This window comes from Muntiacus reevesi, chromosome 9, assembly GCF_963930625.1.
Source record: "Muntiacus reevesi chromosome 9, mMunRee1.1, whole genome shotgun sequence".
In the NCBI taxonomy this organism is placed as follows: Eukaryota; Metazoa; Chordata; class Mammalia; order Artiodactyla; family Cervidae; genus Muntiacus; species Muntiacus reevesi.
This window is the reverse complement of record NC_089257.1, coordinates 47997232-48021067: the sequence shown is the minus strand read 5'-3', so window position 1 is coordinate 48021067 and position 23836 is coordinate 47997232. Positions and strand designations below refer to the sequence as shown.

Here is a 23836-nt window from a genome sequence, read left to right as displayed (position 1 = left end):
TCCTGCCCTACCCTGAGGCTCTTAGGGCAGAAGGAATGAATGTTGTAGAAAAAAACTTCTAGGTAAGAAACATGTTTTTTCTTTCATGGGGGGAAAAAAGTGCACAGCAGTGTTGAAACAGTTCAAGTTTAATTTGTTGATATATGGTCTGTACTTAGACAAACATTAAGTTCTACAACATACATAATGTCAACATGGGAAAATACCAACTTTGTCATTGCACATACCAATAAATAAATACATTTGCTCCAGAATACCAAAGAGTTTATTCAAAAAAATCACTTAATAAAAGCACAGTTTTGCAAGTTTGTCTAAAACTCGATAATTTTGAACAAAAATAAAATGTCTGACCACTCCAAAATAGGAAAAGACAATCTTGTGCAAACAGACATACACATTCTAGGCATTATGCAAACTGGCTAAATGTATGCTCTCAGCAAGAAAAGTGTCACCATTCTAAGTCCCCTTTGTCACCAAATGCAGGACTAAAGAGGCCAGAGTTGGGCTTCCCTTTCTAAGTCACTCTGTTACTTTCTAGGAAACTCTGGATCTCAGCCTAATTTCCAGCTCTGCCTGGATCTTGAGAGGGAAGCAGGGAGGGACAAGAGAACAGAAGAGGAAAGAGGTGTGACATCTTTCTCAGGAAAGAAAAAAGGCACAGTGATGAGCCAGAAAGTGATGAGCAAGGACCAACTTTCATTCACCCCGAATCCTACCGCAAGCTGTGACAGTCTAACCTTATTCTGTGAGAAAACAGATCTAGAAAAATCACGTGGTTTGCTCAGAATCACTTGATTACTAAGTGCAGCAGTGCTTTCTGTAAGACCAACTTGCTTCTCAACCTGGTTGCAAAATTAAAAAACCAAACCTGCCCCATAACTTCTGTTGGCCTTTCCCCCCCATATCCTGAGATGAAAAAAAACTGCAAAACTAGAGGCATGGAAGGACAGATGACCAATAAACTCAAAAACAAGAGCCCGTAGTTTGGCCTGTTCTGGGGGCCGCTCCAGTTATACAGGCCAGGGCCCAGGGCACTGTAGGGTCCCGGCGCTGGGCCCTGAGTGCCAAGGAGTCAGGCCCCCCTCAGTGCTGGCACCAGAGCAAGCAGCCTCCTCCAGCTCTCTGGACACGTGTGCTCTGAGCGCCCCCTGGCATCCCGAGGTCACAGGGCTGTCTCAGCTGGGGTAAGGAACTGTAGAGAAGGGAAGACCAGGGACCCCACCCTGGAGACGAAATTTGTGCTTGCGTTAACAGAGCCGTGGACCCACCCCCCCCTCACTTGCTGTAAGGAAAGCACAGGCATCTTAGTTTGAAATCATCACTGTGGCTTGTTAAGTTCAGAACTCTGAATATATGGTAAATTCATTTTGAGGTAAATGCCCCACTATTTCTAGAGCAAAAAAAAGACATCTGCTTCTATAGTTTTGTTCCTTCTTGTCACTGCAGGAGGCGGGCCCCAGAGGTTCTCTTCTAGCCTGTGACGATAACACTCCCTGGCTTCTAACACCTGTCCTCAGCATGGGTCTGGACCTCACATGCTTGTTCTGAATTAGTGTCATGATTTTTAAGGCACATTCAACTACAATAAGTTCAAATTCATCCAAAACACGCGTGCAACACACCAATTTCTCCAGATAATGCAGAGTGGAAACTGAAGAACTACACTTTTTTGGATAGTGTCTTCCCAAGCAGAACCTCTGGAGAAGGAGGTGGTACTTTCCCAGGTACGCTTTCTGATCAAAGGGCATGAAATGAATGAACAAAATCCACAGGTGATCATAGCTACATCCTCATTCCTTTCCTATTCATCCACAGAAATATGATCATAATAGGAAACCTTAATTGATTGTTCACCGATTGCCCTTGGCCCCAGATACACACAAAGAGACAGACACAGAGCACCTTAGGGCCATAAGGAAAGAAAAGCCAGGACTGGAGAAGAGTTAGGGATGTGAACCTTACTGCTCTGCAGAACTGTGTGGGGGAAGAGATGGGGTGTGGCCCCAGGAGGAGCTGGCGGCAGGAGCAGTTACAGAGGAGCTGCCTAAGGCCCCAGCTACCCAACGCCCTTGGGGCATGCTTGTTCCATCACCAAGTTCCCTGCCCAACCAAGGACCATCTGGGTAGTGGGTACAAAGGGCAAGGACTCTTACTGTGGGAGAGAGACTGAGCCCAAGTGGTCTGCAGGGGTCCCAGCAGGTTTAGGAGTCTGGGCCCATGGCTAAGGAAAACCAGCATCACCCAGAATGAGGTCTTAAAAAAGACCTTGCGAGGCTGGGTCTCCAGCAGGTGATGAGTGCTCTTGCCTGTCACTCAGTACCTAACAGAGGGTTTTGTCACTGAGCTACCCTCTGCCACTGCCAGGCTGGAACTCTCAGGCCACACTCCTGACCCTAATGAAACACCCGTCGACCCATCCTCTGTGTACTAGAGGAGTGAGCAGGAGACACATTTTCCATTGTATGTCTGATGAATTCTCCACTCTGCCACCAGGATCCTCCCTCTCTCAAAGATCCAGGATCAACCTTTCTACCTTAAAATCACTGACCCAGAGAAACAGCTTGACTAGACGTTCGAGGTCATCTAGCTTCTGTCATTCCAAATGTCAGTAGGTCTCTCTTCTCAAAAGTCAAGACAGGAAGAGCCAAATTGGGACTATGGAAAGGAGGACAGCACAACAATATTTCCCTGGGAAGTGGACCTGCTCCAGGACAGAAAATTCCAGCGCCCTCAAGAAGGTCCCAAGTCAGAGTGGTCTAGATACCAGACGATATTAACAACCAGAGACGGAAGCCCCAGGTGTGGCCAGGTCCCTGCTAGGACAGGAGGCCTCGCTTTAAGCACTCAACAAGTGAAAACCTAGATTCCCAGGAAATGAGAACAGCCTCGTTCCACTGAAGTCAAAACAGCTGCACCACCTCACTCAGGGCCTTGCTAACATGTTTGAAGTATGACTTTTAAAAAACCCAACTTCTGTGTAGTCTTTCCAAGGACATCCATCTACTCTGAAGTGAGGAATGACTCTCGCTTGCTTCCCACTGATTTCTGATCTCCATCTGGGCCGGCAGCCTCTGTCAGGGCGAATGACACATACGCAAGCGTCCCCAAGTCTGCAGCGTGGATGGTGCCATCCGAGGGGGAGGGCGGCAGAGGGAGAGGTCAGGCCACCCACACCTGTCACAGCTGTCACACCTGGGCAGCAGCCTTGCTAAAGCCTGCCCTCAGGGTGGGGGGAGCCAGACAGGCCAGTCCTGGTCAGATGGACATGCAAAATCCAGACAGCTTTCAGCAGGGAACTGCCCGGTTTCCCACTGAAAAGGTCTCAATTTCACCACCTCTTGACATTTCTAAGTCTGGAATCAGGTGCGTGAGAATGCACACTGCGCCCCAGGAAGGCCAGAGAGAGTTTTTTTGGGGGGATGGTGGGAACAAGGAAATGAAGGGAACTGAAATCCAAATTCTGCCCTTAACCAGCCAGGTGACCCCAGGCAAGTCCATCTTCTAGGTGATCTCTAAAGGTCGGTCCTGCCACCTCTGATCCCTTGTGGTTCTAACATGCCTCCCGCTGTCCTCACCCTTTCCCATTCCCAGCTCACAACTACACACACGCCCTCAGTGGCCACAGCCTAGGCTGGCTGCAGGGAGCTGCAGCACAGGCAGGAGCCCCAGGCACACCTACGTGTGTGCAGTCTGGGGCTCATCCTGGGGTTCCCTGGGTCAGCCAACAGGGCTGCTGGACAGCCCTGGCCCACGTGCCACCTGTATGCTCAGCCTGTATGGATCCTACAGGCCCTACCTGCTAAGACGTTTGGCCTTGGGGGCCGGCCTCCTGCTGCCTCTGCACACACTAAGAAATCCTAGAGAAATCAAACGAGCCCCAACCCCAGGCTGCCAGCCAACTCCCACAGCCACAGCCGGGCCCTGCAACCCTGACAGGGTCCTGCCCCTCACCTTTCCACCCCAATTCCTCCCAGGCCTGGCGGAGGCCAGCTGATGCTCGAGGACTTTCTGCAGTTCAGGGCCAGCTCAGCTACCCAAGCCTGTGCTATGTAAAGCTGACGTGCCCCAACACTCACACACACACTCTCGCACACACACACTCACCGAGCCCCGCACTGCTGGGGCCCCATGGTCGTCTGAGTCCGGGCTGAGTGGACGCTGGGCCGCGGCAGCCCTGCCTTGTGCTTCCTCTCCCTCCCCACCTCCTCCCACCTCCCCGGCTGAAGAGGCTGCTCCGCTTGGCAAACACGGCTGCAGCAGGATACTAACCCAAGAGTGGGGCACAGAAAGGATTTGCCTTGGTCCCCTCATGCCCCCCACTCCTCTGCCTCAGCAGCAAAGGCGGAGGAGCCAGTTCCCGGGTGGCTGAGCCCGGGGGCCCACCGAGCCAAAGGTTCACCTGGCAGGGGGCCTATGTACAGGGGTCGGTGGGGCTGCTCCACAGGCAGGCGGGCGGCTCCACTCCAGGCTGGGCAACCCCAGAGGGCACGAGGCAGCCGCTACTCGCAGGCCAGCTTGCTGTCGAAGCTGGAGAGGGCAATGGCAAAGGCCTGCAGCGCGCACAGCGGGTAGTTGTAATCCATGGTGAACACGTCCTCTGCCACGCGGCCAAACTGCATCACGATGTAGTCCGCTGGAGCCAGGCAGAAGTGTGGACAGAGAGAAGGGCAGGTCAGGGATGCGGAAGGACAGACAGACAACCAAATCATGAGGGGGCAGAGAGAAGGCCAGAAGCAGAGATGCCAGGAGAATCCCAGAGGAGGTAAAGCACAGACCAAATGGGAGAAGTGGTAGGAGAGATGGAACAGGTGATAAGACGCAGACACACACCAGGAGATGGGGAAGGAGAGGAAGTCCATTCAAAGGGGGGTCCCGCGCCTGAGACTCTGCCGTGAGCACAGAATCTAGGGTCAGGGCTCCAGAGGAGGTCCTTCCAGGGCCTCCCAGTCATTAAGGTTAGAAAGTCCTTTACTAACCAAATAACCCATGTCCTTAAACTCTGACCTCTACAGGCAGGGCTGAGTGGGCTAAATCCCAAGCTAAGGGCCCCAGGGTCACGCGGACAGTCATGAGTCAGGGTAGAAACACTCACGGTCATTGCCATGGATGATCTGGAAGTTCTTCACCGAGGCCTGAGTGACGCGCCCATGGAAGTTGAGTACATAGGACTGCGTGTCGTCATTCCAGACGGGCGTCTTGTTTTGCAGCTCGATGATACTCTCCGTGTTCTTGTTCTGCCAGCGCGCTAGCAGCGTCTCATGCTCCTGGGAGGGCAGCCTCGGCTGAGCCAGGCCCGGGCCTCGGCCCCATGGCCACCCCAGAGAATGATCTGCCCCGGGGTGGGGGTCCTTAGATCTCCCTAAGACCCCTAGGGCTTCTCCTGTTGTCTACACACACACACCCCCGCTGGAGCTGTGCCCTCCGAAGTGCGCGAAGGGGCGGGGAGAACAGGGAAAGCGGGTGGGGTGGGTGGCGACTCACGTTGCGGGGCCGGATAGAGACTCTCTCATGAACCATGGTCATTCCCGGGACAATCACACTCATCTTCCGCGGCCCCTTAAAACCTAGGACGTTTGTCTCCTGCGAAAGAGAGAAGTTCGCTCAATACTGGCCATCTGAAGACTCTACCTACCTGCTGGACAGACTGGAGGACGGGATAAAGATGAGCTCGTCAATCACCACTCGAATGTACAGGAGGCATCTGTAAACTTACCATGTCCAGAATCGGCTCCTTCATCTCCACTCTGCCCAAACAAGCTGTGCTTACCATCTTCCTTGCTCCAGTAAATGACATCTCCATTCCTCCAGTAAATGACATCTCCATTCCTCCATCTGCTCAAACTACCTGGAGTCGTAACTTAACTCCCCCCACCCTCACATACCACTTCTAACCCATCAGCAAATGCTGTCAGCCCTTCCTTCAGGTTATACTCAGAATTCAACCACTTTTCAACCACCACTGTCTCTCAGCAAGAGCAAGGACCAGCCTTCAGCTGGACTGTTCGTTTCCTCAGCCCCCACCCCACCTCCTTGTCATCGGTTCTCCACACAGTGCTGAGCAGTCCTGGTGAGTCAGGTCGTTCTTCTCAGTTCACTCAGAGTAAAAGATGACGGTCTTACCTCGTCCTGCAAGGCCTCATGAAATATGGCCCCATCACCCGCTCTCTTCACCACCTACTCTCCGCTACACTCATTGCCCTCCTTCTGCTCCCCTGACATGCCTGCGTTTTTGCTCACCATATTCTCAACACCTGCACGGTTGGCGCTCACTTCCTTCTGGCCTTTATCCAAGCACCACCTCAGTGAGGCCCTCCCTGCCATCCTTCCTAAAAGAATAATCATAGCCCTCTTCCTCTTCTGGCGTGCTGCGGTTCATGGGGTGGCAGAGTCAGACACGACTGAACAACTGAACTGAACTGAGCTCTCTTCCTGCTTTATTTTATCCTTCTTCAGTTCAGTCGCTCAGTCGTGTCTGACTCTTTGCAACCCTGAGGACTGCAGCACGCCAGGCCTCCCTGTCCATCACCAACTCCAAGAGCCTACTCAAACTCATGTCTATTGCGTCAGTGATGTCATCCAACCATCTCATCCTCTGTCGTCCCCTTCTCCTCCTGCCTTCAATCTTTCCCAGCATCAGGGCCTTTTCAAATGAGTTGGTTCTTCACATCAGGTGGCCAAAGTATTGGAGTTTCGGCTTCAGCATCAGTCCTTCCAATGAATATTCAGGACTGATTTCCTTTAGGATTGACTGGTTGGATCTCCTTGCGGTCTAAGGGACTCTCAAGAGTCTTCTCCAACACCACACTTCAAAAGCATCAATTCTTCAGCATTCAGCTTTCTTTATGGTCCAACTCTCACATCCATACATGACTACTGGAAAAACCATAGCCTTGACTAGACGGACCTCTGTTGGTAAAGTAATGTCTCTACTTTTTAATATGCTGTCTAGGTTGGTCATAGCTTTTCTTCCAAGGAGCAGGTGTCTTTTAATTTCATGGCTGCAGTCACCATCTGCAGTGATTTTGGAGCCCCCAAAATAAAGTCTCTCACTGTTTCCATTGTCTCCCCACCTATTTGCCATGAAGTGATGGGACCAGATGCCATGATCTTAGTTTTCTGAATGTCACATAGCTGTTTTATAGCTTACCTCCCCCACTCAGGGTTGAAGCCCCAGAAGAGTGTATCTTCTTTCACTACTGTCTCTCAGTGCCTCAAATGGCACTTGGGGCTAAGTACCACCTGAAGAGATTCAGACTGCCTCCCCAGAGCTGACCAGCAGGTGGCACCATTGGATCATACAAAACAGCTATGCAGTCCCAAGTTAATGGTACCAGTCCCTCATTTTGAAATTAGATGGAGAAATTCCTTGTGTTTATATCCCAGTTCGGTATCTATGAGCTGTGTGACACTGGCAAGTGACCCAACCTCTGATATTCAGTTTCCTCATTTATATAATAAAGAAGATCGCCTCAAGCTCTTAGGTTGACTATTCAGTGATAATGATGATTATGCAAAGGGCCTTACAGTCCATTTAGGACCTGAATACTGGAGGGAAGACTGGAGGGTTGTGCCAACATGAACCCAGGCCTCCTGCCTCCTTCTTCCCAGGAGGCATCCAGGCTGGGCTGCAGAGAGGCAGCCCGAGTTCCCAGAACTTGCCAGGCAGGTGGTCAGCTGTGTTCTGTCCCAGGCAGGGGCCACTCCACGGCACCTCTTTGTCTGCCCATAAGAGTAGATGGAATAGGCCACAGACAGGTAGCAAGTCCTGAGTGTCATGTCTAACTGGAAGCCCAGAGATCCAGGGCCCACAACTCACGTAGCAGACAGCAGCCAGCTCCTGACGCAAGGTTCCACTTTCCAAAGTAGAGGCTGATGCTTTCTGAGGGTTGACTCCATTATCATAAACGGTGAACTTGGTGCCCATGAGGTTGGACCTAAAGGACAGACACCATCAGTGTAGGGTTGTGCACCCTCTGTCCCTGGGCAGGGAGTTAGCTCAGAGGCTGTCCTATGGAGGAAAGACTGGAAGGGACCTCCATGACCTTTGTGGACAGAGAGCAGATCAGAGGCTCTTACATGGTGCCTACAAAGCATTCTGGGCTGGGCCAGGAGCGGACCTGGGGGTACACTGTTCACAGAATCATCTCAGAAGGCGCTTCGTGGACAGAGGGCCTCGACTTGCTCCGAGTTTAATCAAAGGGCATCTCAATTGAGTTCAGGGAAATTGGAGTGCTACAGAAACTCTCCCTGGAGGAACTGGAGTGGCTCCCTTCGTGGTAGGTGAGCTACCAGAGGGGCACCCGGCAAGACTGCAGAGGAAACTCGGCACCCCATGGAGAGTGGAGATGATCTGCTCTGTCCCGTTCAGCCTGCGAGTTATGGTCCAGCCCCAACTCCAGCTCTAAGCTTGACTTACGCTCCTGAATCTGCCACACTTCTCAGCACACCCTCCCTCACCTGAGGCCTAGCTCAGAGCCTTGGCCCCAACCCAAGGTTGCTTCCTCTTCCCTCAAGGGCCTACTCCTGCCCCTTGGCACTGACTGTGAGACCAAGGCGGCTCTTCCAGGGTGGCCTACATCATCCCTGACATCCTAGGGTTTGATTTGTCCCCCTAGGGGGCCTGTGCTCCCTCTGCCTGGGAGCAGCTTAAGGTAGGATGAGTGAGGCTTATCTTCCAATCTGGCTCCAGGCTAGCACAGATCTGAGCCTGCGGTTGATCTGATGGACAGAGAGGACCCTGGGAGAGGATCTGACACTTGACCTCCTTCAGGGGCAGGAGCTGCCCTCAACAGAGCCTGCCCCTGCCTGCCCCACCCCTGCTGGCCTCCTGGGGGCATGCTGGTACCGCAGTTTTCCGATGTAGCTGTCCCCTCCTCTAGACAGGTCAGTAGGGTCCACGGAGATGAGGTAATTGGAAGTTTTACTCTTCTTTCTCTTCCTTCCCGCCAGGAGGAACACCTTGGGGAGTGGAGCAAAGTCAAGCATGTTCCAGGCCCAGCCTCTAGTCCACATGCAATCCCAGGACCACTCACACACCCTCACTCACACAAGTGATCCCCTCGCTTCAGCTCTTGAACATACACGTGTGCACACGTATGCACCGACGGGGCACACAGCCTTCTGTCTCTTTGGGGGAACTGGCAGGTCAGTGCTGGAGCTGAGGCTTCCAGTCCCACTCCAGCCCCCAGGACCTTAAGCCCACAGGGTCAAACTGCGCATCCAAGCCAACCTCACCTTCTTCCCGTCCTCGCGGTCCAGGTGCAGGAAGTAGGTGGGGTACATGCCCCGGTCCATGCCCTTCTTGTCCCGTGTGATGCGGCACTTGATGGTGATCCCCTGGGGGGCCGGCCTCAGGGCAAACTCTTCGAGATCCTGGACCTCAACATCCACTGACTGCTCGGGGGCTGTGGGGCTGGGGGCCGAGGCTGCCTCCTGCCCAAGAGAGAGGAAGAGCCTGAGCCCCAGACAGGGACCCCAAGCCGCTGAAGTTGGTGGTCTGGAATCCAAAGCTACCCCCATGTGGTGGTGGTGGTGGGAGACAGGGCTTGCACCCTGGGATGTGGGCACAGAGACCCCAGCCCTGGGCCAGCAGCTGGCTTCCTAGCCCTTCCTTCAGCGCAGCACCCCAGGGTGGGGATGGAGGGAACAGGGAGTTGGAACATGCTGTCCGACTCCAGCTCCGTTGCCCTCTGGCCTGACTGAAGACTGAGAAGACAGAAGAGCCCCGGGGAAAGCAGCTCTTGACAGGCACGCCAACTCTGCATCACTTTACTTCATTCCCCTCCCACCCGGGCAACACTGCCGTCTGCCTTCTTACTGAGCAGGAGCTCCTCACTCACCCTGGTGGACTTCCTGCTTGTGGCAGAGCTGGGGCGGGTGTTGCTGTTGAGCTGGGAGGAGCTAGAGCTGTTCTCGTCCTCATCTTCCTCTTCCTCTTCGAAGCTCATGCTGCTGGAGATGCCTGGGTCAGGCAGAGGAGTGGGAGGGGACGAGCGGTCACACAGGCACACCCAGACAGTCACCCGTTCACTGGCTCCAAATCACCCATACACACCACACACACAGACACACACGCAGAGTGGCACGTACACACGCGCATCCACAGACTCCCACGCACACATTCAGATGCACACTAGGACATTCTCCTGTGCATACGTAAGCTGGGGCTGGTCACTGTCCCCGGGTGCAGCCCCCCTCCCAGCCTCAGCTGTCAGACCCTCGCTGTCTGGCAGCCAGGGTGCCCTGTCTCCTGGGTAGCAAGGCCTGAACTGAGCTGGCCCTGCCTGGGAGCCTCCGTCTCTGGCCTCAAGTCTACTGGAGGCCTTGGCTGGCCAAGTCTATAAAATCTCGAGAAAAGTCCCAACTCCTCACTCAGCCTGATGCTCGGGGCCCACCAAGTCTCTCCCAAGAAAGTGAAAGTCGCTCAGTCGTGTCCGATTCTTTGCGACCCCATGGGTCCTGTCCGTGGGGATGCTCCCGGTAAGAATACTGGAGTGAGTAGCCATTCCCTCCTCCAGGAGATCTTTCTGACCCAGGAATCGAACCAGGGTCTCCTGCATTGCAGGTGGATTCTTTTATCAATTGAGCTACCGAGGCAGCCCATCCTCTCCAAAACCTGCCACATCTAATGCCTTCACATCTTCACCCTAGCCTCAGCAGCCTTCCTCCAGGAGGCTGTGCCTTGTGCGACATCTCAGAACATGTTCACTGCGGGTTCTCCCTCCGCCACCTCCCTGGGGCAGAGCTCACTCTCTGGGCAGCAGGTCTCCTGGGAGGGTCTGCCTTGCCTCTCAGTCTCCTGGCCCTGCTCCCTCTAGCTCAGTGGGGACATTTCATAAGAAAAGAACTTTCTCAAATGGACCAAAGGGAAAGGAAATCTGTCCCCAAATCTGGGCCTCCTTGCAGGCAGGAGACGGGGATGGGGACACCCAGGGCTGGGCTGTGGGCTGGCTGGTTCCTTTAGCCACACTTCTCTCCCTCAATGCAGCCTTCTCAGGGGTCCCTGCCCAAGTTGCTCACTGGTCTCCAAGTGTGCCCCCTGTCAGGGCCTGGGAGGGGCTGAAACAGACACAGGACGGCCATGCTCCCTGAGAAAGGTGCATCTGAGAACCTGGGGCTGAGCTTTGGGGGGTGTCTCTGGACCCCCACGGGGCTCACCCTTCCTCTGCATCGTGGCACGGATGTCCTGCCCGCCGGGCTGTGCGCCGCCACCTGCGGCCGTCTCCCCCGCGTCCCGAGCCTGGTCGGACTGGCCCACAGTCAGGATCTGCACAGGGCCTCGGGCCTCAGACTTGTCTTCAGCCGATGCTGCTGACCCGCCGGAGCCTGCAGGCCATGGACACTCCTGAGTCCCATCCAGGGGTGCGGAGGGGGCGGGGCAGCCTGGATCCCCAGGTGTCCAGGAAGAGGGTAAGGGAAGAACAGGCGCACCTCTGAAAACTTTATTTGCAAAACCGATTTTTAAAAAAAATGAATGACTGCTCTCAGCCTCTTAACAGTGGGTGAGCTAGGAAGGGGCACGGGCTCCATTTCTTCTGCTGTTCCGCCACATCTGTGGCCGAGGGGGGGACTGAAATACCTCTCGTCCCTAGGCAGCCGGCAGCCAGCTCCAACTACATGGTGAGCAGGACAGGAGGGAGAACGAGGCTGGGTCCGACACAGCGAGGCCACCACTCAGCTCGGACACGGCCAGCTCTGCACTGCCAGGGCCAGCCTTCTCTCTCCCTCACACACGCACACACTCACACACATCAGTGGAACACACAGGGCCCCTGGAAAAAGACAGGTCGGCATACATTCGCCTTCCCAAATGGAGGGGCTCCCACCCCCATCAACCTTCCTGCCCACGTTGCCACAGCTTCGGGACCAGAAATGAGGCCTGGCCCACACATCTGGGCTTGGCCTAAAATGCCACGGTCAGCTCCACAGGCCCTCAGACCCAACACACCACTGTCCGACCATGATGCGGAGGCCTGGAAGCCACTCCCAGGAACAAGGGTTGAGGAGACAGGGTGGCCAGCAGAGACGGGACTCAGGGCAGGGCCACTGTAACTGGCCTTGGTCTCCAGGGATCTTTTCTGGAGAGGCAGGAGCAGAGGGAACAGACTGGTCTGTGGGCCAAGAGGGTGGAAATGGGACTGGAGAAGTGAGGAATCCCAGAAGACCACCGAGCACTGCCCGAGGGGGAGACGGGCCGCCCGGGAGACACCGAGGCCCTCAGAGGAGTGTCCTGATCAGGGTGAAGGGTGCTCGGGCGGACCGGGAGGGGCTTCCTGGGCCACAGCTGAGCTGGACTTCACGTCCTGGGGCAGCAGGAGAGTCCTGCCCATGCCCACGGGCCAGCCCGGTCCCATGTGAGTGGGAGGAGGCCTGTGAGCCAGCAGGGGGTTCCTGAGTGCCAGTCGGGGCTCTCCCCGAGGCCTCCCACCCAGCCCCTCACCCCCAAGTCTGGAGGACAAGACTCCTGCCAGCCCCATGGTGGGGGCCAGGCATCCCAAAGAAAGGGCAGTGAAAGCAAGCCAACCTTTGTGCTTCCCCTTCTTCTCCTTCCTAGAGGCCCCGCCCTGGCCCCCTGCCGCAGCGGCCGCCTTGGTTCTCTTGGCTGAGGCTGGTACTGTGGGGTGGGCAGCTCCCAGGGGCACACTGGCAAGCGAGTCGGCCTCTTGAACTAGCCGGAGAGAGAGAGAGAGAGAAATGCATGCAAGGTGAGACCAGAGCTCCAGCACAACACACCCAGCTCCCCCACCAGGGCCTTTGTACCATCATCCCTCCAGGCAGAGGTGCGCAGGGCAGGCCAGGCTGGAAGGAGGTGGCACCCCCCAACCCAACAGGGTGATAAAGTCAACAGCCTGGTCTGCACCGTGACCACCCCAGAAGCAGAGCAGCTGGGGAGGCAGAGGGAGTGTGTCTGTGAGAATGGGGGTCACCAATGATGGTAGGTGAAGACAGAAAAGGCTGCAATGTCCAGAAGAGACCAGAGTGAGGGCGAGCACCCCAGGGGCTGCACTGTTCTCCTGGGACAAGCCCTCGAAGCAGGAGAATAAATGGATCCCAAGAGCTGCCTGCCAAGTGGAAGGTCTCAGAAGGGCCACCACTGGGTATCTCCACCCTCTCCAGGCTTCAGAAGCCCAATCTGTCAAGGCCCTTGAGTGGTTTCTCTCTGCTCTTAAGATGATGACCAACGTCCTCCTGCAAGCCCGGCCTTCCCCTTGCCTAACTGTGTCCTCATCACCTCCTGGGTATCCCAGGTCCCAGGCAGGCCCCAGATTCCCTCCTGCCTGCCATGGGCCTGCTCTCGCTGTCTCACTGCCTGGACTGCCCTCGCGACACAGCCCCCGCTCCCACTAACATCCATCATCCTGCGAGGTTCAGCTCAGACATCACCTCTTCGGGGAAACCCTGCTCTGGCCACTACTCTGCCATCTACTCGCCGAGCTTGGCTTCCTTCCGCAACCCACACCTATGACAGTCTGTTTCATCCTCTCTCCCCTCCTAGATCTTAAGGGCCGTGAGACAACAGAGACTGCATCAGTTTGTGCTCACTCTGGACCCCCAGCCTCTAACCCAAACAGGCTCTCAATAAATATTAACATGAATGAACACAGTCAGTAGGTCAAAAACTCTCCACTGGGATAAAATACTGGTTCTGATTTATCTCATCTTCTGGAGTTCCCTAGTTGCTCAGATGGTAAAGAATCTGCCTGTAACCCAGGCGACCTGGGTTCAATCCCTGGGTCGGGAAGGTCCTCTAGAAGAAGGGAATGGCAACCCACTCCAGTATTCTTGCTTGGAGAATCCCATGGACAGAGGAGCCTGGCGGGCTACAGTCTATGGGGTCGCAAAGAGTCAGACACGACTGAGCAACTGACACTTGCACTTTTTGATATCTTTCTCTGGGAATGAGCCCTGTGTATTTAACACCAACAGCCAGCAGAGGGCAGGGCAGAGGCAGCGAGGCTGCTGGGGTCATGGCTCCTGGAAACCCGAATCCCACATTGGCCAGCAGGGTGAGCAGCCTCCTTGAGCTGGGGAAGCCTGGGCCGGAGAAGCTGCCCTCAGCCTGCCTGGTCCGGAGTCTGGGCAGGGGACAGCATTCTGCTGGCTGGACCTTGCAACACACCATAGCTGCTCCAACCTTCAAAGCCCTGAGACAGAACTTTCCTCACTTTACAGGGAAGGAAACAGACCCAGAGAGGGTAAGTGACTTGCTCATAGTGACAAGTGAGCAGGTGACCCACACGACCAGAAGCTCTGTTTCTGACTTTGGCCATGCACCCCAGAGCCGCTGCTGTCTTTCTGCAGGCCTGGCCCGGCCCAGCACACAGTCGGTGCTCAAGAAACCCCTGCCAAAGTGACTGCACAGATGTGACTTGCCAGACTCTCCGCTCAATGCCTCAAGATGTTGGCTCTGGCACAAACTGGCAGGGCCTGAAGTCCCCAGAGCAGGCTCCCCTGCCAGGGGCAGCCTCAGATGACCAGGTGCCAGGCTTGGCAGAGCTGGGGCAGTGATGCCAGGCTCCAGTAGATACAGACTAAACTCCACCAAACCCAGAATGTCGGGGGCCTTCTCTGCAAGACACTGAGGCAGCACCCATGGACAAAGAGTGAGGGGAAGGCTGCCAGGTAAGGCTGGGGCCGGGTGCCAGTGCCAGGCGGAGCAGCTGGGGCTGCCTCCCAGACTGTCCCCTTCTCTAAAGGGCCTCTCAGGTGGAGCAGACACATCAGCTGCGGCCCAGGTGCTGAACTGAAGCACACACGGGGGCATTACTGTGAAGGAGCCTCAAGGCGAGGCAACTACCAGTCGTTTGAAGTGCCTGGAGGCCGCACCTCCTGAGGAAGCCCAGAAGGAGGGGAGCACGTCGCTTCCTTCCAACTGCAAAGCCAGAGGCCTGCAACCTTCTTAATCGATGGAGGAGCTGCCGTGATCACTGGCCACCAGCAGGGGGCAGTGGGGACTGAGTCTCAGTCCTTTCAGGCTCAGAGAGGCCCACCTGCTGCCCAGCTTGGGGTCCTCAGCAGGAAGGAGGGTCCTGAGCACTGGGGTGAAATCGACGCGTCCCTGCCCCCAGGATGAGCCGCAGAGAATTCCCTTCCCAGGGGACTCCGCTGAGAACCAGTGTGTACACAGCTAGGAGCTGGAGGCTGCTGGTCACCGTGGCTCCGTGCAGGGACCCACGGGCCAGAAGTTGGGCACATTGAGGGTTTGGGGAACCCAGGGAGGGGAGGCGACAGGTGTCTGTCTATCTGTAACAAGAGGCATGGGTGGGCAGCATGTGAGATAGAGTCCTCTCGAGAGACAAAAGCTGGCGGGGAGCTGCCTCCTGCTTTCAGGGAAATGTCTCAGATCAGAAACCCGGGCTTTTGAAGTCCCAGGCCCACAAAGCTTTACCTTCTGGCCCCACACCTGGCGTGGGAGCCCCGGCTCCAGATCCCAGCCTCCCTCCGCCTGTCCCAGCCCTCTGCCCACCTGGGCACCCCCAACAGGACGGGCCCTCGCCTGTCCAGGTCAGCAGGAGTCCCCGAGGGCCCCCGTGGGCAGCCCCAGGGTGGGGTGTACCTTGGTAGCTGGTGCCGCCGCTGAGGTAGGACTCCACCAGGGGGGCCTGCTCCTCCGACTGCCGGGCCCGCCGGCTCCGGGGCCGCCCGTCGGCATTGGCCTGCACCATCAGGGGCTCCTGGCGCTTCTTTTTCTGCTTCTGCTCCAGCAGGGCCCGCTACAGAGGCAGCGGACACACACAGGGGTTGGCGGGCCCTGAGCAGGCTGACCGCCTCCCCAAGGGAAGGCGCCCAGATGGGGACTGGCGGGGAGGGGGGGCCCTTCTGGCTCCGTGTGGTTCCAGAGGTCACAGTGGGGTCCATAGCCCACTCTGACCTCGTGTCCTTGTGCCCCAGGACTTGGGGAAGCAGGCAAGTGTCAGTCCAGGTAGCTGCCCGGCAGGGTCACAGCACAATGACCTGAGCTGTCTCCCAGCAGGAGCCCTAGATGCCAGGGTGGTGCTAATGCCAAGCTGGTGAAGGAGAGAGCTCACCACTTCTCTCCTGGGAGGGCCCCCTCTCTCCACCACACAGGATCACCCAGGAAGCAGGATGGCTCCCCACCCGCTGCCCTTGGAGACCCCGTCCAGACTCTGGCCTGGATGGCGCGCACTGACCACCCTCCCACCCGGCTTCAGCCTCACTCACCTGCCGGTCAAGCTTCTGCTGCCGCAGGTTGCTGCCCTCATCATCTAAGACACTGCAGGGGGAGAGAGGGGCACTCAGGGCTGGCCCACGAGGACCACCCAGAGCCCTCTCCCGGCACGTCTGGGTTCTTTAAGCCCCTCCCGTCATGGCTGCTGGGCATGGGATGGGGAAGAAGGGTCAAGCTATATTCTGGGAACCACCTAGAGACATAAAGACACGAGCCGTCTTTCTGCCACTTCAGGGACTTACCTCCTGTTGGGACCCTGCTGCCCAAGGACTTCCCAGCCTACCCCGCCCCAGTAAACTGAGGAGGAAACTCTCCCCTTGGGCCCATTAGGGCTTGGCCTGACAGATCCAGGGGCATCAGTCACAAGCCGGGCCCAAGGCGGGGCTTCAGACCCAAGGGCCTGCCCCTCCGGCTCCACCCCTCCATCTTTCCATCCTTCTGGTGGAAGCTGGGTCCTCTGGGGCAGACTTTCGCCATCCATTCAAGGCCAACTCCTGGCTCTCCAGGTGGTAAAGTGGAGACGCTGACACTGCCCACCTCCCTGCCCCACGTAAAGAGGACCCCTCGTTTTGGAGAGTGAAACGGAAACACCAACCAGTCCCTTGGGGCACAGTGAGGGCTGGGTGCAGATGTGTGCAGCGTGGACACAGCACATCGGAGGCACAGCCCAGCAACCAGCTGCCGGGTCCTTCCCTGGCCACCTACATGGTGCAAGCAGCTGCAGAGCCTCAAATCCTTGAATCCCTAACTAATGAGGTCATGGGACCGGCAGCCTCATCTCACAGACTGGCCCTGCCTTCAAGTAAGGCAGGGCATGAAGAGGAAGTGCCAACCACTTAAGCTTTCTTTCTAGTCTAAAACACAAGTATGAGACCTAGACCCAAGACTATAAAGCATGCATGGTGTGGGGCTGGAGCCTGAGGATATGGGCTCTGGGAACCCCCAGGCTGCCCCGGCCCCCTTATTCCGGAGCCTGCCCCTGAACCAGACCTTGTGTGGGTGCCTCCACAGGTATGTCCAAGTGTGCCGGGTTTGCGTGTGAGGCGGTAGGAGGATCTCATGTGTGTGTGCACACTGGAAGATGTCCCAGTGTGTGGAAGCATGTCCACATGTGTAAGCACATACCTGGATATGCATGCATGCAGACACTGTGTCAGAGGTGGGTGTCCTGAATGTAGCTGAACACAGTCGCATATAAGGAGGTCACATCACCCTGAAGGCAAGGTGAGGCGATCCACCTCCTCCTGACAGCAGGAGCCCTTCCCAGCTGGAACAATCATTGACCTGAAATGTCCTTTCAGCTCAGCACACTGCTTGTGCTGCAGGGGCCTGGCCAGGGGGTGGCGGGGAGTCCACGGATGGCTGACGGCCCACCACCCAGCCCTCTGGCTTCACCACCTTCCTGGCCAAGAACTGTGAAGACTGCCTATTTTGAACTAGCAGCTGTCCTACCTACTTGACATCTGGGAAGGACTTGCCCGACGCCCATGGACTGTTCTACACACAAGAAGAGCCCGATTGTGATCTGGGGCCCTGCACAGAACAGCCTCATTCACCAAACCCTCAGTGGCCAGAGCACAGGAGAACTCAGACATGCTTCTAGTCAAGGCCTCAGTCCACCTAAAAGAGCCCACCTGCCTAAGAGCACACAGCTGCACATGGGTCTCCCCAAGGGCAATGCTAGGCCCAGAGGACAGGGAATAGCTCTGAAAAATCCCAGGGGCTGGAACAGCGAGGGTCCCGTCACAGGAGGCCGCACACGGGACAGGCGGGGCAGAAGGAGAGCAGGATGCCTGGGAGTCTGGCCAGGTCCAGAGGCTCTAACTCTCCTCCTGTCTCTCTGCCTCCAGCCAATGGCCTGACAAGAGCACAAGGGCCACACAGCCTCAAAGGGTCGGTGCCAACACCACTGTCCTCGTGGCCACGGTGCCCAGCCTGGCTCTGTGCACCTGGCCGAGAGGGGCAACGGGGCCTGAATGCCAGCTGTGCCCCGCTCGCCACGCTCTGCGCCTTGGCACGCGTGGGGTAGCCTGCACCTCAGGCATGTTGGCCACCTCTGCAAGGCCGTGCTGCCTCCCCTTCCTGCCAGCAGGAGAGGCTGCTTCCTGGCTCACTGGGATGACGCGAGCCAGTCATCTAGGTCATCCCTGGCCCTGGGCTTGGCTGAGCAGGACACAGTTGACTGTTTCCATGGTGCTGACACCATGCAAAGAGCTGACAGCTAACGTGAAGGGGCAACATCCCGCTGAGAGGTAAGCTCACATCAGCAATGCCACTCCAAACTGCGGGCCACAGTGGTTGCTCAACTGACAAACGGTGGTTCCTGCCACCGTGGCCTCCCTGCTCAGTGTCCCCCCGCCCCCAACAACCTCACCCACGTGCGGAGGACATCTGCTCCACTGCCATGGACTTTCCACTCTGTTCCATCACTTCCTCTTCCTCTGTCCCCACCTCCATCCCCCAAAGGGGGAGAATGACAAAGAGCTGCACCAAGGACGATTACAGGTAGAAAGGACTTAATCACCGGCCTTCAGAGAAAGATGGATGAACGCAAGGGTGAGGCTTCTGAAGAGATTCCAGAAACTCAGATACCCCAGAAATGCCTGGAGAGCCACCCCCCTCCACCCTCCCCACCAGGAGCGCTGTGTGAGTGAAGGATGCAGGGGAGTGGGGGATGCAGGGCAGGGGGCGGCAACTGGGGAGAAGCAACATGTGTCTGGTGAGCAAGAACACGCCTGGCTGAGCAAAACCCATCCAGGAGGGCCGACAATAAATCCAGCTAAACGAGGAGGCTCTGAGAGCCGCCCGTGCGGGGCAGCAGGGTGCTTCCCTGAGAGCCACAAAGGCAAAGGGTGGACCACAATCACCTGGCACCAGCCAGCTGGCAGTGGGTGGTGTTTCTGCCTGACAACAATGTATCCGGAGCGCACAGCATCTGTCGCTGGAGAATAACAAAGAATCCCCTGCACACAGCTAAACAATGACAACAATGATGGCCGTCTCCAGGGAGGGCAGAACCAGAGCTCCTCTCTCACCCCGACAGCAGCCAAGCCAGTCCTTCCCCCCGCACCTCCCCCAGACCGCCCTGCCTCCCAACAGAACCTCTCCCAGGCATCTTCCTTCCTCACTCCCCGGCCTGCCTCCTTCTGCCTCTGTTCTAGACAGCACTAAACGATAACCATGAAAGGAGACAGTAATGGCCTTTTAATGACTTGGGCTCCAATTATGGAATCACTGCCAAGCCCAGGCTGCCAGCTGCAGCCCCGCCAGGCGACTCGGACAGGAGACAGGGCACTGATGGATGGGTCTTCCAGCTGACCCCGGCGGCTCCTTCACGATGGTCACCAGAGAGGCCGCGGGAAGCACTGGCCACTGGCTCGTGAAGGCCAGAGAAACCTGGTCTGCGGTGTGCATCCATCCATCCGCTCTGCCCAAGGCCAATCAAGTGACCCCCTCACCTCCCAGGAGACGGCCCCTCCACATCCCCCGGCTTCTTCAAAGCTGCCGGACAGATATCTGAGACCGAACCGTGCATGACAGCAAGGGTCAGGGACACTTCTTCTAGGGGCTGGAAAAGCCAGACTTGGCCAATGTCGCTAGGAACCCAGGTCCCCCCTCTCCTTAGACCCCACCTCCATTCTCCAGCTAATCCACAGAGCCGACCAGAGGCCAGGTCAACCTCGGAGCAGACTCAGTCTCCGTGCCCACTCCCTGCCCGCTGCTCCCTGTCCTCCCGCTCAGTCACAGCGGGGCCTGCCCCTGCTGGACTCTGGCAGTCAGGCAAGTGTGTTGTCCGGGGAGGAAAGACCACCTGCTTGGCTGTGAACTCTGTGCCCAATGCTGGAACCTCCCCACTCCCCAGCACGTCCAGACCTGTGGCTTCTGTTGCCCAGTGGCTGCTTGGGACATTGTGGGCAACACGGTGGAGGTGGGAACAGAGGCAACCCCAGAAGCGAGAGGACCACACTGCTCACAAGAGCTCAGCCTCCCAGGATGAGGATTCTTCATGCCAGCCACCGGCTCCCAAACTTACCAGGTGAGTCCCAACTGCTGGGGGCACTCAGCCCTGACTTGATAGTTCAGACCTGCTGGGGAAGTTGCCCCAGAATAAATCCCCCACCTCACACTTTTCTTTTTCAAAGCCAATGACACATGTGATTCTAATGCTCCGCCACGCAAGTAGAGACCAGGAGTCAGAGCTTGTGATCTCTAAAGAACAAAAAAGAAACTGAGAAGTTGCTCTAAGGCTGGAAGCATGCAAGCAGAGTCTTCTGTTCAGATGCAGGAAAATATAGTGTGCAGAACAGGGTGGCCCCAGGCTAGACTGTGGAAGCGGTCAACTGAATATCTAGACAGGATGTGACCATTAGGAGCATGGCCAAGTATGCTGGTAAGTCAGGGCACATGTCCTCGGGCCTATCATAAAAGACGGGAGGACAGTACAGCCAGGCCTCCGCATGCAGCTGCAGGGACCAGTGACACCACCATGTGGGTAGGACAAAGCCAAGTAAGTGGTGGGCTAGGTCAGTCAGATGGATAAAGGTTTTGGCAACAATCGGTCATGTCATCATCATCAAAGGAACTTTCTATTAAGAGCATCAAGCTTCTCTTGGTTAGCAGGTTTTTCGCTGACCTGACACAAGGCAGGCCTCTGAACAGACTTACAGGTGAAACAAAGTAGAAGAGATACTAACTGTTCACTAAGAGAGTGTGCATTCAGAAGACCCTAGAAGCCTAACAGGTAGTGGTCCAATCTTACAGGTGGGTCCCCAAACACCCCGTCTTCCCACACAGGCAGAATGCAGAAGACAGGGCTTGACATCAGCCTGATGAAAGATTTTGCAGTTTTGCTCGCAGAGGCCTTGAGGGGAGCGGTCAGTATCAAAGCCATCCCCTGGGGGTGGTAAGGGCTGGAAGGCAGAGGTCCACTGTGAGGAAATAACAGCCTCACTCTGCTCGATGCTGGACATCTGGACAGGCCACAGCCAGGACCTTGCCTGCGGCTCCAGGAGGTGGAGGAGGGCAGAGACCAATCTGAGCACATCCACAGGCTCTCTGCTCCCTGAATCGTTTGTCAACTTTGTGCTCCTGCTCCCTCCACCCCGGCCAGCAGCAAGAAGACTTCCCAAAGATGCTCGGGGTGGGAGAGGAGAGAAACTGCCTGTGGAACTGCGGGCAGAGGGTCTGCTCTTCCTGCGACCAGAGGCAAAGCAGCGGGCACCTGAGTGCCCTGAGGCACCTGAGGCAGAACTGAGCGAGTCAGGAGTCTCGCCTAATGAGCAGTCATTCCTCTCCCCAGGAAGCAGTAAGAAGTGCAGTAGCAGGAGAATCTTAATTAGGGCCAAAAGGAGGGGAAGGGCTTCATTGGTGGCTCACAGAGTAATGCAATGCAGGAGACCTGGGTTCGATCCCTGGGTCAGGAAGATCCCCTGGAGAAGGGAATGGCTAACCACGCCAGTATTCTTGCCTGCATGGACAAGAGGAGCCCGAGGGGCTACAGTTCATGGGGTCGCAAAGAGCTGGACATGACTGAGCGACTAACACACAGAACAAGAGGAGGGGAAACACAGAGACAGGAGTAGGCGCACCCTAAGGGAGAGTTTTCTAGCGGTCTCGTCCATCGGAAGTGAGGCTGCTGGCAGGCATGCTGAGAGGAGTGTTCACACAGAAGACTGGGCAGTCTGTGAGGGCCCTTCTTGCCTGAAATTCTCCTTCTCTGACCTAGAACTGTGCTTAGCCAGTAGCACTCAGGAAGCCCCATTGTGAGGGGAGAGTACTGCAGCCCTCAGGGGTGCTGAGAAGCCAGGTGCGGGGCCAGGAAAGCCAGGAAGTCCTACAGTCTACTTGGGAATGCCACTTTGATTCAAAGCGGTGGGCACGTGTCCGTGCAGGGTCATGCCAGGCACATGGTTGCTCTTCAGGTGCATTCCCCTCTCTCCAGGAGTTCATGGCCGGTAAAGGAGACGCCAGGCGGCGGCCACAGGACAGCACAGACAGAGCACAGAGGACAGGGCTGGTCATCACTCCCTTCCTCCAATACACCTGTGGGCAGCAGGCTTTCCTGACTCTCACTGCTCCTCCTTCAGTCCATAAAACGTAAAATCATGAACCAGGGGCAGTAAACACTCAAGAACACAGGTGAAGGAAGAATGGCAGATAGAAATCAGTAGTAGTAATAATATGGAGGAAAAAAACCAAAAAGTTATTACACTTTTACAGTTGTTATACTTTATAAACTAAATGGTTCCCTTCTAAGTCAGAATGTGAGGTTAATCCATGATCATTACAAATTGAGTCACAATTACCCTTAAGAAGATTATCACCAGCTGCCACAGCTTCAAAGAAAACGAGCCAGGTCTGGGCGATGCAGGTGCAAACCACCACTGAGGCAGCAGAACCCCCACCAGGAGAGCTAACAAGATATCGACCCACCTCTGGTCCCCAAGCCAGATGATACCTTCCAGTTCCGACATGCTGTGACACAAGGGAAACCTCACACCAAAGCACGTGCACACTCGCCCCTCCTCCTCATCTCCAAAGTGCATCACCTCACCATCTTCTGCCCCAGTTTCCTCTGTGATCAGGCAGGCATGTGGCTGTGACTGCGATCAGCAGCCCCGTTAGTGCAAAAGGCAATTTGTATCTGCTCCTCTGAGCCATATCTCCTCATTCTGGAAGTCTACACCCAAGTCCAGTGCTTTCCTAAGCTCACAAAGGCTCAGAAAGACCCCAGCAAGGCGGGAGAGACCGACACCTTCTAACTTCAGCCCACCCCCAGCTAGACACCTACCCTCCCTGCAACAGAACAAGAAAGCAGAGTGGCAGAGCGATGGGACGGTGAACATGGCAGGGCCACAAGGGGGCCAAGATGTTCCTCGGGGCTGGGCTTCAGGGTGGCAGGATTCTGCGCTCCAGATGGAGTGTGTGGGCTCAGGAAAGGAATGAGGGGATGGGGTGGTTGGGCCTGGGCTGGGGCAAGTGCCAAATCCCTCTCTGCAGGATGCCAGTGCCTGGGACTCGTGGGAAGACTAAGCATCTCCGGGAGATAGCCCCACCTCCCTGGTGCCCTCTCCCCCAGAGGCAGGCTTAAGCCTCCCCAGTATGAGGCCGACTTCCTCTAAGACCTGAGCGCTCCCTTCACAAGCTGCTGTGGTTCTTGGCTCCTGGGAGAGGCTTCCCTGAACCATGATCTGGCCTGGTCCCCAGCCTGCAGATCTTAAACACGCCATCACATCCCAGCTCCATGCGCTTCCCCTTTTCTCCCTTCCTCGTAAATCAGTCTGTGGCCAACACCCTGCCATCAGCACCTGGGCAGGTACTTTCACGGCACTCACGGCCTCTATCTCACAGGTACTGCCCAGGCATCTCTGCTGGGTGGTTAGAAGAGGTTAATGATACTCTGTCTTCTAGAAAGTTCTCAGCACACAGGTGTCAAGAAGGCCAGGATGCTCCAGAAAATACTTGTACCCCCAGCCAAGATGCCCTGTGCGGGGTGACAACTCTTCTGAGTACAGAGCCCTAGTCCCCTGATGGGACTGTCTCCTGGTCTATGTGTGACTGCTTATGTCCACAGGAAATCCTAGGTTGATGTATGTGTATGCACACATGTGTGTGTGTGTGTGTGTTGGTGGGAGGGACACCCATAAA

At 56.2% G+C, this 23836-nt stretch overlaps 1 protein-coding gene across 3 annotated transcripts in view; it reads right to left on the bottom strand.

The window, feature by feature from the left end:
* Positions 1–371: 371 nt before the first annotated feature.
* TUB (TUB bipartite transcription factor) overlaps positions 372–23836 on the bottom strand; it is an 86451-nt gene continuing 62986 nt past the window's right edge. For 2 of the 3 annotated variants that reach the window (XM_065944326.1, XM_065944327.1), the window contains exons 2-12: positions 16183–16234; positions 15557–15713; positions 12524–12667; positions 11158–11325; positions 9840–9961; positions 9235–9432; positions 8846–8958; positions 7817–7934; positions 5482–5580; positions 5093–5264; positions 372–4633 (exon numbers count right to left, since the gene is read on the bottom strand). In XM_065944326.1, the coding sequence (XP_065800398.1) occupies positions 4500–4633; positions 5093–5264; positions 5482–5580; positions 7817–7934; positions 8846–8958; positions 9235–9432; positions 9840–9961; positions 11158–11325; positions 12524–12667; positions 15557–15713; positions 16183–16234 (1477 nt within the window). In that variant the 3' untranslated portion in view covers positions 372–4499. The remainder of the gene's footprint in view (positions 4634–5092; positions 5265–5481; positions 5581–7816; positions 7935–8845; positions 8959–9234; positions 9433–9839; positions 9962–11157; positions 11326–12523; positions 12668–15556; positions 15714–16182; positions 16235–23836) is intronic. The other variant, XM_065944328.1, reaches the window with a different exon arrangement.